This window comes from Scylla paramamosain, chromosome 5, assembly GCF_035594125.1.
Source record: "Scylla paramamosain isolate STU-SP2022 chromosome 5, ASM3559412v1, whole genome shotgun sequence".
NCBI classification, from domain to species: domain Eukaryota; kingdom Metazoa; phylum Arthropoda; class Malacostraca; order Decapoda; family Portunidae; genus Scylla; species Scylla paramamosain.
This window is the reverse complement of record NC_087155.1, coordinates 35,607,556-35,624,511: the sequence shown is the minus strand read 5'-3', so window position 1 is coordinate 35,624,511 and position 16,956 is coordinate 35,607,556. Positions and strand designations below refer to the sequence as shown.

Sequence of the window (16,956 nt, the reverse complement as noted above, 5' to 3'; positions counted from 1 at the left end):
CTGAATAAATGAAATACTAAGTGAAATATTTACATAATGACAAGAATAATTTTAAATCTCCTTTTCAATTATAGATAAATGCTTAACATGGTTTCATTTTGCTGCAACAGATCATTTATTTCACTTCACTTTCTTTCTGTAAACTGGTCTGAACTAATATAACAACACAGGTGGAGCAGCTGCAGGAGAAGGTGGAGAAAGCACAAGGAGAGATTTATCGCTTGAAAGCCAGATTGGAGAATGCCCAGAGTGAGAAAGACAGTGTGCAGGAAGAGCTGGAGCGTGCCCAGGCCACGGTAGCTCGGCAGCACAGTGAGAGAGAGCGCTGGGTGAATGAGGTCAGTTGGTAAACTACAGTTGTGATGGCTGAATTCATATGAGTGCAAGAGTAAAGTAGGAGAGCTGGAATATGCAAAGATAATGTGTATAGATTAGAGTAAAATATTAAAATTTGGAAGGACAAGAAAACAGTGAAAATGTGTGTAAAATTGTCTAATTTTATCATTCCTCATCAATCCTTCTCCTTGTGTGTCAGGTGGAGAAACTACGAGAGGAGTTAGAGAGGTCTCAGGCAACTGTCGGTAAAGCACAGATTGGACAGGAAAAGACGCAGTCATCTCTTGACAAGGTTCAGTCTGAATTGGACCAACTTCAGGAACGATATGAGAGACAGAGTGCTGAGATGCGCAGGGTAAGTGTGAAATACCATTGTTACAGAAGAGTGAAAGAAGAATGATTGAGGAAGGCACATAAGATATTAGTGAGGGAGCAAGGGATTTGAGAAACTATGTAATTTTCTTTTAACTATCTTGGCTACTGATAATTCCTTGGTAATAATAAGTTTTGTATCTTCTTAATGGGAAGATATGGTACCTATTGTCAGTTCATAAGGCCCTGACTGTACTTTTTTTTGTGAACAGGAAATCACAATGAAATATATGAATGTCATATAGGGAATTCAGCCACCAGTCAGTGTGTTTATAGACAGGAGTGATCTGATGGTGTGGGCCAGACATGTTATGCTCTGCTGTCTCCAAATGTTGGCACAGCACCATAGATCACTGCACCTCTTGCCTGCCCAATCCAGGTCTTTTCTTGATTGGTTTGTTGCTGAGGGCTGGCGAAAAGATTTGTACTGATGAGGAGGGAGAGGTAAATGGGAATACCACTCAGTAATGACAGTGGACAAGCATTTAGTTTTGTCATGAGGGTGTAACTATCAAGGGCCAGTAATAGAGGGTGGGTTTAAGATATTTTTCTCCTTTATTCCAAGGTGGGGGATATGTTGACCCATATTCTCACCTCCTGATGTCAGGCGTGCTTACTCTTATTGGAATGTGTTGGAATGTATTGGAATGCATGGGGTGCACATGCTAATGGGATGACCACCTTTAATTTTCTTCCATTTGCATCTTACTTAGTCTTTAAATTTTGTTGCTATTGCTCTGTTATTGAAGAATACTTCAGAGATGGCGACATTTCAACCACATGATTATACGTACATAATAAATTTAACACACATGCAAAAGCAGTGAGGCCACGAGTTTCAATTTGCACCAGTACCTGTCTCCTTACTCTTAAATTATAAGCAAACCTCTTAAATCTGTTTGTCTAGTTTATCAATATACTTACTGGAGCTACATACTTCACAGATTTACCTTGTGATTCTGATTCATATTCCTAAACTGCTTTGAATCAAAAACTTTTATCACTAAATTGTAATGCCATGAAAAAATGGTGCCACTAAATTTGATATTGACAACAGTACACAGATAAAATGGTGTGTATGTAAACCACATCATTTTATTTTCTCATTTATCAGAATTATTCGGAGCTTGCTTCATTGAAGTTTCAGGTTGGGATGAAGTTTCAGCAGTACAGTTCTGCAGTTCCTTATAAAATCTTTGAGCTTGTTAAACTGAAAAAAGATTTTGGCAGATATTCAATATTTTGTATCATCTGTTCTAGAATGTAATTAATTGAACATTACTAAGGAAAAATATTTCCATGCTCTTCCAGTCAAGGAGATAGGTATGACACTTGATGGTTCAGTGTGCTCAATTGAAATCAGGAGATGAGAATTCAGATGATGGCCTCATCCATACACACCACACTCAGCAAAAACACAAGAAGGAACATGATTTAAGTTTAATCAACCAATGTTATTTTTCCCTAATAATAATTTTGTAGACATTACAAACTGGAATTAAATGAATCTATGACAAGATATGAATTCAGCATCTATTTAGTTGATAATTAGTGAACAGATTCATTCTTCCTCCCTGTATATTATAACTACTCTTGTAAATAGTTGACATTTAAAGTGTAAAAGTCCTCTTTAATTGCATGTAGAACATAAATTTTTGTTTCAGGTTAAAATGTTTTATGTCACTTTTAATCAGTCAGTAATGCTGAAATAAATCTTACAAAGAACATGGCCGACTCCACAGATACAAGCTGAGCGTGAGAAACATGCTTATGAATTTGAACAAATACAGAGTCAACTGGACAAGGCTCATGGTCAAAATGCCAGACAATCCAAGGAGAGAGAAGCAGCACAGCATGAGGCAGATAGGTTGCGAGAGAAATATGAGAAGCTTCAAGTAAGTTTTGTTCTTTTCTGTTTTATTAGCTTGCCTGTGTCCTAGCATGCTTTGGATGTGACATCATAGGAATAGTTAACCTTATAACAAATTCAACAACTTTGTTAATTTCAAGCATTATAGATTAGAAGCACCACATCAAAACTTAATTATCTTGGTTATTGCAACCAATAATTATTTTGCAATTAAAATACATTGGCTGAAGGGAATTTTTTGCTGCATCCAGGCTGCATAAGCTTTTCTCATACATAAGACTGACAGGAATCGCTCTTTGTTCCTTGGGAGAACTGAAATGAGAAATAGGAGTTCCACTACGCCACCAATCTCCTACTTCCTACCTATCCTCTCCCCAACATGCATACTTGAGACCACCAGGCTAACCCCCAAGCGGGTTTTCCTTCAGACTCAGATGGCACGCCTGCAGAAAGAGCGGGAAGGTGCAAGTGCTGAGGTGGAAGCGCTGAACGAGAAGGTGGATTTGCTTCAGACGCAATTGGGCAAGGCTCAGAGGGACCGGGAGAATACGTACGGGGACCTGGAACTCCTGAAGGAAAAATACGAGAAGACCTCAACTCAGCTGCAGAAACTCATGGTGGGTGCAGCTAGTTAGAAGAAATAGTAAATGTACAACACAGAAGACGAGCTTGAGTCGAAAGTTCGTAGTAAGCCTAGCTGACCACACCCACGGCTGTAGCTGAGTGTAATTGGTCTATGGGGACTGCTGCTTTGGTACAAGGTAGCAAAGTTGTGCCTTGTCAGTGATATCTTGGTAGAAGAATATTGGCAGTGATGATAAAGCACAAACATAGAGGATGGTTATTATTATGCATAGGGCTAAAACTTGTGTATGCTCAAACTGCAAAGTACACAAGTTGGAAATCACTGCATTTCTTTACTGCATATTGGTCCCTCACAAATTTCTATGGTAATTTTTTTTTTTAATCTAACTGATATATGAAATTGGAATTGATATAAAATGGGATTTAGGCTCAAAGTTAAAGAAAAATACAGAACACAATGCATGCATTGTGACATCCTAAGTCTCAAAAAGAGAATAGTTATGCAAGAAGCACAGGACTACTACATAAAGAATAATTCTGTAAATAAATTAATAACTACTTATGTAAGGAACTGATTTTGTACATATCTGTGACAGCAACCAGTAATTAAATTATATTATTATTATGAAATCTCCTTTAAAAGATTAAAGGTTGTAGTAAATTTTTGAGGATTTTTCACTCTCAGTTGCTTTCACTTTCACTAACCTGAGAAGCACATAATCCTCTGTAAGATGCAGACTTAAAAAGGAACAAAAAAAATCTATAATAATATTTCTCAGGTTTGATTGGCAGAGGGAGTGTAGGGCAAAGAGGATCTGCTCCACATATGGCAAGGTCAATTTTTTTTACACACTGATAGGACTCACAAAGTGTTTGACACTTTCTTGTCTCCTATTTTTGTCCCTTGCTTGCTATGAATAATGGGAAACTCATTGAAATGAGAAAGCATAAACTACAGTGCCCTGCTATCATTCCATATGCTGAATAATGGCTGTCATGAAATGATAGTGTAATACTGTCATGCACAGTGCAATTATTGAACAGCAGTATATGTAGCAATACTTTTAGATAATTTCCTGTGTTGGAAAGTTCTCTAAATGTATACATGCATACATACTGTCACTCAAAGGCCACTGCTTTTTTTTTTTATTTTTAAATCACAGTTTTGTAAGTAACTTAGTGTAAGATATTCATTCTCACTTTGCATATTCTTTAAGCTGAAACTCTGAGAGCATATCTATGCAGTATGTTTTGTATTCAGAATTTTCTTCAAGTATGCAAGAAGAGACAAACAACACCCAATGTTAGGATAACCTATTAACTTCTTAATACAGGGTGCCAGCCTCTTACCCTTTTTTGCTTGCATACTTAAAATAACCAATGTCTAATTCTTTGGATTATACACATCTCCAAAGCAAATCTTTTGATAGTGGGGAAATGTACTTAAGGATCAGGTATGGTGGGAGATAAGGATGACCTTACTTGGGAATCACCTCACTGTAGCTCAGTAGTCTTTTAAGGATGCATCAGCCCTCCAGGGAAAATAGGTATATTTAGTTTCCTTCTCCCTTTAAGTGGGTTTTGTTTCCCATGAACCCTTCTAGATCATAGTCAGAATATGTGTCTAGAATGCATTATTGTTTTTGAAGATAGTGTAGTTTGTGTCCTCTTCATATTGCTTATTTTTTTTCTATTTTACTCGTGGGTGCAGTAAACATGTGATAGTAGCGTTAGTAAGTCGGCCTTAGTTTGGAAGGAAAATTATGCTCAAGTTTAATTTTTCCGATAGTATGATTATTTGATATATGTAAATGGCATTGGTTCTCAAGTATTAGATCTAAAGCTGTTAAAGCCATTTTGTAAATACATAATAAGTGATGAGTATATAGATACTAGAACCTTCATAAAGATATACCTGCATATACTGTTAGATTTTGTTTTAGGATATTTAGTACAGTACGAATTTTTGTCAAAGCCTATGATAGTCTTTTTTTTCTCTCTATGTACATTTATATACAGTATAATCAAAGGAAAGTAATCTAAATGTAGAACTTGTATGAATTTGTGAGGGACCAGTGGACATGGTGTGCCAGGGTGCCCTCCATCTCACTGTGAAGCTCAAACACATTAGTGGCAAGTAAGGATGATAACAAGATATGTATGCATTTCCTTAGAGAACACATTCCTGCCATTCTAACACAGAAAAGATAATCACAGCTCCACAAAACTCTGAACTAGTGTATATAATCATGGAAACTTTCCTTCAGAATCATATCAATGTTCAACATTGATCAATGGATACAGTTTACAATGCAAACAAAAAAGGTAACAAGTTTTATATTAAGTGAAAACTGCTGGTGCTAATAACAGTGGTAACTAAATTAGAATGCTGAATTCCCTCTATTTCAGAATGTAGTTCCCATGTAACTATACAGTTCCCTCCCCAATACATTTTTTTTTTATGTACAGTACATTTAATTTTATTTTAGATTCAGTCCCCTAACAATATGATATGCGTTTGGATCACACATATGGCAGATAGTTTGCATGGAATAGCAACACTGGCCTGGATAGCTAGCTGTTGAAAAACCTGCGCAGTATCCCAAACAAAGCATTGCATGACACACCCACTAAGTTAAGGAAAAATTAACCCAAAAAAATTACAACTCAAATAAGTTTAGCTGGTAAGTGTATGGTAGTAGCTTGTCATTTGCTTGCCTGGCTGCTTGCTTGTGCATTGTCAGCCACGAAGAGACTTGGATATTACTGTAAGAGTCTGCAAAGTTTAGGTTACCACATTCCTTAAAAAGAACATTTGTATAAAGTAGGTTAGTATTTTATAAAGGATAATAATATAGCTTACAGGAAGCATGCTCTAATTTAATTAATAAGAGTAGGATCATAGTTAGTTTTTGTAAATATTAGTAAAGAATGAACTGAATTTGTAATCCCACAAGTGATCCATAAATAAGACAATGTTGCACCTCACAATACCGTTTCTTTAACCATTTTTAATTGGTAATATGTATAGTATTTGCATATACCTTCTATACAAATTATAAGTTTAGAGAAACATCCCCATCTTCAGATTACTTTAGCTTTACAAAGTATAAGTAAAAGAAGCATCAGTTTATTGTAACTGTATTGCTACCGATTTGATATCCCATGCTATGGATTAGTGACGCTAGTCAACACATCAGTATCTCCAATCAAACCCTGGAACATTTTTTATGAAATACAGGAGAAGCAGTTTTAAGAGAAAAATGTTATCTGAAACTTAATTTTCATAAATTATTATTCAATTGAATATATATTTCTTTGTTGAAGCTCTTGCATTGCAGTACTCTTTTAAGATCAGATAAACTTTGGTTTGTGTGAATCATCAAATTCACATATGCCAGTTGATAAAACACCCTAATAAGAAAAAAAATTAATGCTTTCTTAGTAGGCCAAGCTTTTCTTTATTTCTTGATGCAGACAATGTTTTTGTTTTACTGTGGAGCTCCAGGTAATTATTACCTAATTAGCTCTTGTTTTGTTAATCAAGTGTGCTATATATACATATGCATATATGAAGAACACAAATGAATTAGTGTGCAGTATGTATTTCCAAGATGCAGATCAATGTATGTAGTTCTCTCACTCCAAATGAGGGAAGAACATTTTAGTTCTAATAATAGAGATTAAATCTGAAAATTTCACAAATTGATTAGGATTTTTTTTTAAATTCAGAATTACTAACTTAAGTAAAATTAATCAGCTAACTTTGGTATTCCACATCCTCAAAACTTCATCAAACTTGTGACTGTGACTGGAAACATTTTATTGCCAACATTTCCTTCTGCCATGAATACCTACCTTGAATGACCACTCTTTTATTTGCAGCAATAACTCGTTACACAAAATTCATGTTTAGTATCAGATCATAAATTGTGTAAGCCAATTTCACTTTCTTAACTTGTACATATTGTAAATCATGATAATAATATTAGAAAATTTATTTATCTATATACAAATGAACGTTCTTGTCGAGAGGGGTATGGGAGACAAGGCATCCACATGTACTGTACACACTCACACACTCACATAGACAAACATTTCCTCTCTTGTTAACCTGTAGACCTCTGTGGGAGAAAGGACTGATCCTTACTGACCACACTGCAAGAGTCCATGGTGCAGCATGCCAGGTCTTTGCTCACAAGGGTCCATCAGCAGGTCTATCCCTGCTGTCCATCCCCTTTCCTGCTTCTGATCTGATCAGTGAATATTTTCATAGAAAACATTCACCGATCTACAGTTTTACTTTGCTGTAAAGGTTTTTAATCAGAGGCATTATTTCATTCCATAATTTAAAAATGTTCTTGTAAATTTCTTATGGAACTCCACAAAATTCCAATATTAAAAAAAAAATTGACATCATATCTATATGAAAGTTTGATTAATCATCACCAACACATCTTTGTTACTTTTTCCAGTCACCATGAAATACTAATGTATTTCATTAGAGTTAGCATTATTGTTTACAGTTAATTACACGCTCCTTTCACATACTCAGATTAATCTGCATGTGTGTATTTACAAATACATACATTTCTTAGCATGAACACTGTACACATCTGCCAGTCAGTGCACTCCATAACAAAGTGTGTCTCTCACAAGTATAACTGTTCATGGCATATTGATGTCTGCAGTAGTTTCTGTTTGATATATATATATATATATATATATATATATATATATATATATATATATATATATATATATATATATATATATATATATATATATATATATATATATATATATACTTTTTATTTTTATTTTCCTGCAGGAAAGGGTTTGGTACATAGTTCATGAAAATTTTCTCTGAAAATCTAGGTTAATACATGGAATATCAAACAGGAAAAGGGACTTTGGTAGTGGATGGAAGAGCCAGTCAGTGTATCTTCTTGGGTGAGTTACAGCTGGAGCTCTCTAAGTGTCAAGCTTTCAGGGTTTAAGATTCCAGCAATTAATCATCAGCACACCAAATTTTATGATGCAATCTGTACAGAACAAATTTTTATTTCATTGGCTAACAGTTTGTTTGTAGGAAAGGTGATTAGAGAACCTTAAAGTGCATAGGATGGAAATACCTAGAAACTTAATGACAAATTCAATTGATGGCCATATTCAGGTATATCTGATACTTTGGTGATTTTTGTAATCAGTTATGATATAAGATTTCCAATCTTCCTACTTTTCAATTCAGAGTTAGGGCATATATTTTATGTAAACTGAGACTTTTATTGAGTACTGAGCATGGATTCAACTTTAAGCAAATTTAATAATGGGACCCGTCATGGCTGCCAGGCAGGTACAGTAGATTTGTGTAGGAGATGGAATGTTATATAATAATGTGAAACATTACTCTGAATGCAATCAAGGTAGGCATGAATTAAGGTGGTTGTGGTTTGAGGTGAGAGCTGGGGAGGCAGTCATCTGTGGCAGATAGATTGCATCTTTTTACAAATATTCTGTTTCAGTGGATTATTGTTTGTGACTTCCTGTCATGTGAAGTTAACAGATCTCTGTTTACTCTGGAATACTGAATAGTATTTGAATATTAATCAAAGTTAAAGAGTATGGATGCTTGCTCTTTCACTGTATCTAACAGTCTATTCTCAATAACTTGTTTGATTGAAAATTGCACACAAAGAGAGCTGCCCACACTATTTAATTTATAATGCATTAATTAATGGTATAATAAACAATAAATGGGCATTTAGATCACAGTGCTTTGTTAGATAACTGCCACAATGGGACAGTGGGATGAGCCAGAGTAATGGATCCATGGATTGCGAGTAATGAGATTAGGAATGTACACCAATTTGTATAAAAGTAGATCTTTCTGCAAACATTTATTTTAATCATGCTTCATAGGATCCTGTCTTTTGTTATAGTCAAAAAAGCAATTTAACAAAAGAATTATTTTAGGTTAGTAACAAATACCTTTCTTTTTACCAACAAGTGTCTCCAACAGGTTTGATCCACACACAGAGTTTACAGCAGCCATTATCAACATTCTGAAGTATGCTGGTTAACATGGTATGGATAGTGTTAGTTCATGCAGCCAGAAAACCTGATTTCATTTCCAACAGTTGGCTTCTGTACCAAATAGGAGTTATAAGTATGACCCCAAAACAGGTACATAATTTTTGTATGTAATTTTTAATATGAAATGCGAATATTTAACCAAGTTTTTTGTTTTATACATTTATTATTTCATACCATACATATTTAAATATTTTCTTATTTTACTAAAGAATCTTTTCTACATTTTAGATAGTTCCAGTAACTTTGAAGACTAATTCATAATGTGTTCACATGCATCCATTTTAAGAGATTAGACATCCACAGCCTCATGTACAATGTCAACTGTAATGAAAAGAAAATCTAGCAATAATATATATATATATATATATATATATATATATATATATATATATATATATATATATATATATATATATATATATATATATATATATATATATATATATATATATATATATATATATATATATATATATATATATATACATACATACAGTGATCCAGACTTACAGTGATAGTAGTAGTAAAATTAATAGTAACAATAGTAATAGCAATAGCAGCAGGAGTAGATGCAGTAGTAGTAGCAGCAGCAGCAACAGCAGCATTGGTGATAGTGGTATGGTAGTATCCACATTTTTTATCCACAGTGAATATGCTTCTTTTCTAAAACCAGATTTTTCCTTTGCCAGTTGGAAAGAGATGACCGCTCAACTGAAGTGGAAATTTTGAAGGACAAGCTAGAGAAGGCACAATCTCAGGCCACACGGGCACAGGATGAGAAAGAAATGGCCAACAGAGAATTTGAAAGGGCACTTGAAAAGTTTGACAAGTGAGTTCTTTCATGATATTTACTGAGATGTGATGGATGTTGAAAACACCCCAAAGAGTGCAGCTTTAGTGGATGGTAGCATACTGCAAAATGTAAATAAAATCACACACACACACACACACACACACACACACACACACACACACACACACACACACACACACACACACACACACACACACACACACACGCACACACACACTATCAAGATTCAATTGGTCTGTAGTTTTGTGAATGGAGAAATGTTCTGGGAGCTGATTGTGTCTGTTTCTCATCAAGACAAGACTGTGCTGCTGTAGTATGGTCACTTTATTCCTTCATTTTTAAATATCATAGCCAATTATAGAAGATGCAGTGGATGGCAATAATGATACCAAGCATAACAGAGGTGCCTGAAGTAGAGAGATTACAAAACTTTGGTGACCTACATTGTGACAAAGGAAAGCTAGATTCAGTCATGACTCATAAGCATAAGAATTTGAACATACAGACAGGAAAGAATCTTCAGTAGGGAATAATAAAGAGTACAGGGACAATAGTATGCATTAGGAAATGTAGATGTTTATAGGAGCAAGACTATTTTACCTTTACTTCCATTATAGTTCCTTACTTTAGAAATGTGAATGTTCCTTGGACAGAAGTTCCCATGATACCACTGTAGTAACTGTAGGTGTATAGCTAAATGATCTTGAAACCTGATGATCATTTATGGTCCTGCCACCTGTTGCACTGTACTCTGTGTCATGGGGTTCAGTCCTCAGCTAGGGCACCTCTCATAGCTAGAAATTTATCCTGCTTTTAGACCAGTTTTCCTAGTGTTTCTATGACACTCCAGAGAGGAGGCATGACACCACAACAGGCTGTCTGCATGAGTCCTTATCCCAGAGATACAGTATGCATTAATTGCTCCCCTTTCCTTCTACACTGCTTTTTTTTGTTAATCAATAATACTTCTGAAAATGTGAGGAACAAAAAAAGCTTGACAAGGAGACATCAAAGACACTATGACAGTTTGTCTATACAAGTTCAAGCTCCAGGAATGCATGCAACATTTTGAAACATCAAGTGATCAATTATGTATGTATTTTATTAGTTATAGTGAATTGGAGCTGATCTCATGTTGTCGTGTCTCCACATCTGTCATCCTAGTGTGTGTATGAATGTGAATAAGTTTGAATGTTTGGTATTTGCTTTGTCTGAATAATAGCATTACAATTTAAAAGTAAGCTTATATTGTTCTATCTTTATCCATTTTAACTAATGTATTTTAAAACTCAGTGAATGTTCTCTTCAGTCAACTTTCTTTTAGAGATCATTACTTCTTTTCAGAGAAGTAGATTTCTTGGCATTGTTTAAATATTGAATTTTTTATCCTCTTCATTTTGGCCTTGTGGCTATTAATTCTTTCACCATTCCTTAGCAGATTTCCATCTGCTTGTTACCATTTTCTCAAAAGTAGAAATCTCATTATTTTCCCATCATCCAAGGTTGGTAGCTTTAGCTTGTCCTGGGTTTCATATTACAGCTCTCATTGACTTGTACTTCTTAGAAGTTAATGAGTATGAAAACATGCAAACCATGTCTATAAATAATTTTTTGGTATGAATAATGCCTGTGAATTATTATTTGTGTTTCATCTGATTCTAATCTCCCAGTGGCTATTACTTCTAATATACTTCTAATGTAAGGATGCTTTATGCTATTGCTTCATGAGAAGTTTTATATAATCAGTAGACTTATGCGAACAATTATGTTTTTCAGATCTCAAAGCGAGAACTTTCGGCTGCAGACAAGACTAGAGTCAGCTCAAGCAGAACAGGAACGCCTTCAAATTGAGATAGAGAAAACTCAAGTTCTGTTTAATAAAATTAAAGATGAAAAGGTTAAACTTCAGGAAGATTATGATCGTATACAAGAATCATATGATCGCTCAAGTTTACAATGTGTCCGAGCTAAAGAGGCTGAGGAGAAGCTAAAAGAAGAGATCGAAAGACTCAATGTAGACATAACAATTCTCAGGGAACGTTATGATAAGACAACAGTTGAGCTCAGGAGGGTTGGCAGTGAGAAGGAAAAATTACAGAATGATGTTGATCAGCTAACATTTGAATTAGAAAGAGCACAGGCACAATATGGCAAAGCACAGAATAATCAAGAAAAGAGCCAAGAAGAAATAGCAAGATTACAGATTGAAGTTGAAAAATATAAAGATAAATATGAGAGAAATGCTATTGAACTCAGCAAAGTTCGTAATGAAAAGGAAAAATTGCAACAAGAATGTGAAAATATACAAGCAGAAATGGATAGAGTACTAGTGAGAATGGGCAAGTATCAGGAAAATACAGAAAGGACAAAGGAGGATTATGAAATGTTAAAGATTGAAATAGAAAGAGTAAAGGATAAATTAGAGAAGACACAAATGGACTATGAAAGAGAATCCATTTTGAGGGAGAAATACGAGACAGAAGTGACGAAGCTTAAGAGTGAGATAGACAGAGCTGATCAACACAGAGGTAAATACCAGCTTGACTATGAGAAAAATAAGCAGGATGTTGAGAAAACTGCAGCAGAGAATGAGAGGTTACGAGAAAGATATGATACCAGTCAGATAGAGCTCCAAAAAGAAAAACTCCTAAATGAAAAACTAACTGAAGAAATTGCTGCTCTAAAGGCAGATCTTGACAGGCCATCATCTAGAGTAGGAAAGTACACAACTCAAGACAAATATGAAGGAGGAGAATTAGAAAAAGCTAATATTGAAATTGAAAAGCTGAAGGACAAGTATGAGAGATCACAAATTGAATGCACAAAATCACAACAAAAGGTAGAGAAACTTGAGAGTGAAAATGATAGACTTAAGAGTGATCTCCAGATGAGTCAAGAGCAACTAGAGCGCTTCCTCTCTGCCCAGGACCGTAACAAGAGTGAGGTAGAAAAGACCACCATAGAAATGAACAAACTAAGAGACAGATTGGAACGTATGCAGACTGAATTGACTCGTGCCCAATCAGGAAAGGAAAAGGCTGAGATGGAAGTTCAGCGATTAACACATGAAATGGAAAGGTCCCAACAACACATGTCTAAATACCAAGAAAGCAATGAATCTGCCAAAATTGAATTTGAGAGAATGTCAGTGGAACTTGAAAAGCTTCATGAACGTCTTGAGAAATCACAAACTGAACTTAGAAAAGCAAATGATGCTAAAGAAAAGATTGAAAGTGAAAACAGGAAAATCAAGAGAGATCTTGATGAAAGTAAAAACATGATTGGTAAAGCAGCTGACTATCAACAGAAGTATAACATGGACCTTGAGAAATGCAAAGAAGAAATAATAAGGTTGAATAAAGAGCTTGAAAGAGCCAAAGATGAATTGAGTAAGGTTTCAACTGAAAAAGAGAGGCTCAATACAACTCAAGAAAAACGTGAAAAGATGATATCAAAATTAGAAACAGACTTAAAGCAGTTACAGTCCGAAAGAGACCAATTAGTGAAACAGTTAGAGAAGTCACAAGATATGCTCCTGAACTTCCAGCAAGAACTCAAACAATCTGAATCAGAACTGCAGAAAACTAAAGATGAAAATAAACGAATAAAGACAGAATTATCCAGTACAACAAAGGAAATGGAACAGGGTGCCAAGGATATGTTAGAAGGTAGAGAAAAGGAAATTCAGAAGCTAAAAGGACAGCTTACAGTTAAAGAAAAGGATTTCAATGCTTTGCGAACAGAAGCAGAAAAAGAAGTTCAACGGCTGCAACAAGAAGTACAGAAGGCACAACAGAATGCTCAGGCTGCACAGAAAGAGGCTGGTCTAATACAAAGAGAAGCAGAAAAAGAACTAAAGAATCTGATTGTCCAGTTACAAGGAAAAGAAAAGGAACTTGCAACATTACGAAGTGAAGGAGAAAAGTGCAGATTGAGAGCAGAAAAAGCTGAGCGTGATGCAGCAGAGATGACCAAGCAGGTAAAGGATAGTGCTCTAAAGGGTGAAGGAGAGACTGCAAAGCTTCAGCAAAGCATAACTTCTGAGAAACAGAGAGCAGATCAGGCTGAACTAGCAGTGCAAGAAATGCAGAAACAATTACAAAACATGGCACAAGAGAGTCAAAAGACAGCCCATCAAATACAACAGTTAACTCATGAGAATCAGGAAGCAAACAAACAGATGCAACAGCTAAGCCAACAAAACCAACAAGCACAACAAGAAAATGCCACTTTACAAAAACAGATACAACAGTCTCAACAACATATACAACAGCAAACACAACAACAACATAACTTACAACAGCAGCTTCAGAATTTGCAACAACAATTACAGAAACAGAGCAATAACCCACGTGATAGTCCTGACACACAGAGGCTAAAAGCTGAGTTAGACAAGGCTAACACTGAACTGAAGAACTCTGCAGTAGAGAAACAGAGGCTGCAGAATCAGCTGGAGTTGCTGGTGACTGAACTTGAGAAGAAGCAGGTCAGTTGGGGGAAAGGAGGGACCAGAGATTTCATGTTTGTTTATATTAATGATTGCAAGATGTTATCTCATTCCACTTTAGATAATAAAAGACTCAGGCACTGATGCATGTGGAGAGAGAAAGTTGTTCAGTTGTCATAGACTTTTCCTTTAAAAACTTTTGACATGCACCTGGCAGTGTCCTTGAAATTTAGTCCTTCGAATTCATGAGGCTTTTATAAATGTACGTAAATGCTTATTGTATTTTTTTAGGATATTGTGTGCTACGTTGTGTTCCATCTTGTGCAGTGCAGTTCTTTTAAAGTGAGCCATGTATCACTCCAAGCTGCTTTATCCCTCACGTAGGTTGCATATTCACTCACCATTGTGACACCTTGATCCACACACACCTATCATAAGTAAAGAAATCTATTGAGTTTTCTCTTGGTACAGTTGGGCTTTATCATTCTTTGGTCAATGTTCTATTTTTTCTTTTCCCTTTTGTTTAGAAATTACTTTTTTGCTTTTTGTTCCTTGTCATTTAGCTTTTACTAGAAACAAGCCATAAAACATAGCAGGTAAAGGCCTCTCAAGCCAGTGCACTGCAATATTTTACTTTAATTTTTATATGATTTTTTAAAAGTTTATTCATTTCTCTGGTTTCTTTACACTGTACCCCAATTGACCTTTTTAATAGGTAAAATACTGTTATAGGGAATACACAGGATGTCACATAATGCACTCTATTCACTCTGATTTTATGTACGCAGAATTCACGTGTGGCTGACAAAGGGTGGTCATGTAAGTTACAGAAACGCATGAGGCATGAGGTGGGCAGGATACTTGTACTAAACAGTGGATACCATCACACTAATATCTCCCTTGTGTGTTTATTGGAAGTGAAGACTAACATTATCTAACTCATTCATTACATCCATTATCATTATCACAATCATTAATTATTATTATTATTTTTATTTTTTTAATTTTATTTGTGAACTGTGTTGCAAATATTTTTACACAGTGAATACAAACTGTAGGCATATAACTATGTACTGTATTTTTAAAGTACAACATTTTTTTTTTTATTAGTCTTTTATTACTATTACCTTTGTTTTACCTTTGATAATAATGTTATTCATAATGGATCCAACAGCTTGATTTGCATGAGGCAAACCAAAAGCTTCAGAACGGTGCCAGACCTGGAAATGACTCACAAGCAATCAAGAGACAGCTGGAGGAGCAGATGAAGGTGAGTGCCAACATGATACAGCACCCATTTTAGAAGACATGACAAATATGTGTTGAATAGAATTATGATGTTTCATCTAAATAAGCTCATTGCTATCTAGAAAATTCAAAGGCAAAGTTATATTTATGGTGAAACATCTATCAAATTAAGTCAGGTCTTTTGACAACTGAGCTCCTTCAGTTGGGTGACCATGGTAGAAGAATTTTCTTTTGCTCTGGTCAACCTCCCCCCCTCCCTCTCTCTCTCTCTCTCTCTCTCTCTCTCTCTCTCTCTCTCTCTCTCTCTCTCTCTCTCTCTCTCTCTCTCTCTCTCTCTCTCTCTCTCTCTCTCTCTCTCTCTCTCTCTCACATAATTCAACACTCATCCTGCTGCTTTACAGAGTGGCATCCCCTCACACCCACAGGATACATCTTACACATGTGTGTCTCCTAGAATGCCTCATAACACAAACATTTTCTCCAGATGGTAGAGCAGAAGGTTCACACACTGGAGCAGAGAAACAAGCAGCTTGATGAGAAGGAGAAGACGTTAGTTGACCTGGATGCTCGACTGAACAAGAAGAGGGAACAGCTGAACAACATGGAACAGCAGCTTGCCAAAGTAAGAATTTCTGTAAATGTAGATACATGTATTATTGATAATTAAAGTTAACCATATCACAGGGGACTTAAAACCTTCTTATAAGTATGTAACACTATGCTAGTCAAGATTGCCGTATAAAAAAAAATATATAGTTATTTTCACTTTCTTGAATCATATAATCTCAAAGCAAGTGCCTCTGAATATTGCAAAGAGCACACTTGTCTCTGAGATGTAATAGAGGTGCACTTGCCAAGTTAAACCTGAACTCATGAAAAATGTGTTAAACAGGAACAAATCATTGATGATGACTGTCAAGTAGAATAGGGAGACAAAGGATTTTATATAGACTTAACAGGGCCATGAAGAGAAAACTGGAAGCAATTTTGGGAGGAAGGAAACAATGCAAAAAGGGAAAGTGAGGAAGTGTCATAGGTAATTCAGAGAGAGAGAGAGAGAGAGAGAGAGAGAGAGAGAGAGAGAGAGAGAGAGAGAGAGAGAGAGATTTTTTTGTAAATAAAGCTTAAAAGATAGACCTCAATCTTCATTTCAGGCACAAACTGCAGATGGTGCCACTCCTTCAGAGG

At 35.5% G+C, this 16,956-nt stretch overlaps 1 protein-coding gene across 22 annotated transcripts in view; it reads left to right on the top strand.

Moving 5' to 3' along the window:
- The window catches only part of LOC135100892 (centromere protein F-like), a 59,012-nt gene that overhangs the window by 31,600 nt on the left and 10,456 nt on the right, over positions 1 to 16,956 (top strand). For 18 of the 22 annotated variants that reach the window (XM_064004431.1, XM_064004441.1, XM_064004440.1 and 15 more), the window contains 9 exons: positions 171 to 338; positions 536 to 691; positions 2,451 to 2,603; positions 3,007 to 3,195; positions 9,949 to 10,088; positions 11,850 to 14,559; positions 15,695 to 15,790; positions 16,253 to 16,390; positions 16,923 to 16,956. The exon at positions 16,923 to 16,956 is cut by the window's right edge and continues 196 nt beyond it. In XM_064004431.1, coding sequence (XP_063860501.1) covers positions 171 to 338; positions 536 to 691; positions 2,451 to 2,603; positions 3,007 to 3,195; positions 9,949 to 10,088; positions 11,850 to 14,559; positions 15,695 to 15,790; positions 16,253 to 16,390; positions 16,923 to 16,956 — 3,784 coding nt within the window. The remainder of the gene's footprint in view (positions 1 to 170; positions 339 to 535; positions 692 to 2,450; positions 2,604 to 3,006; positions 3,196 to 9,948; positions 10,089 to 11,849; positions 14,560 to 15,694; positions 15,791 to 16,252; positions 16,391 to 16,922) is intronic. The other 4 variants (XM_064004442.1, XM_064004435.1, XM_064004433.1 and 1 more) reach the window with 2 other exon arrangements.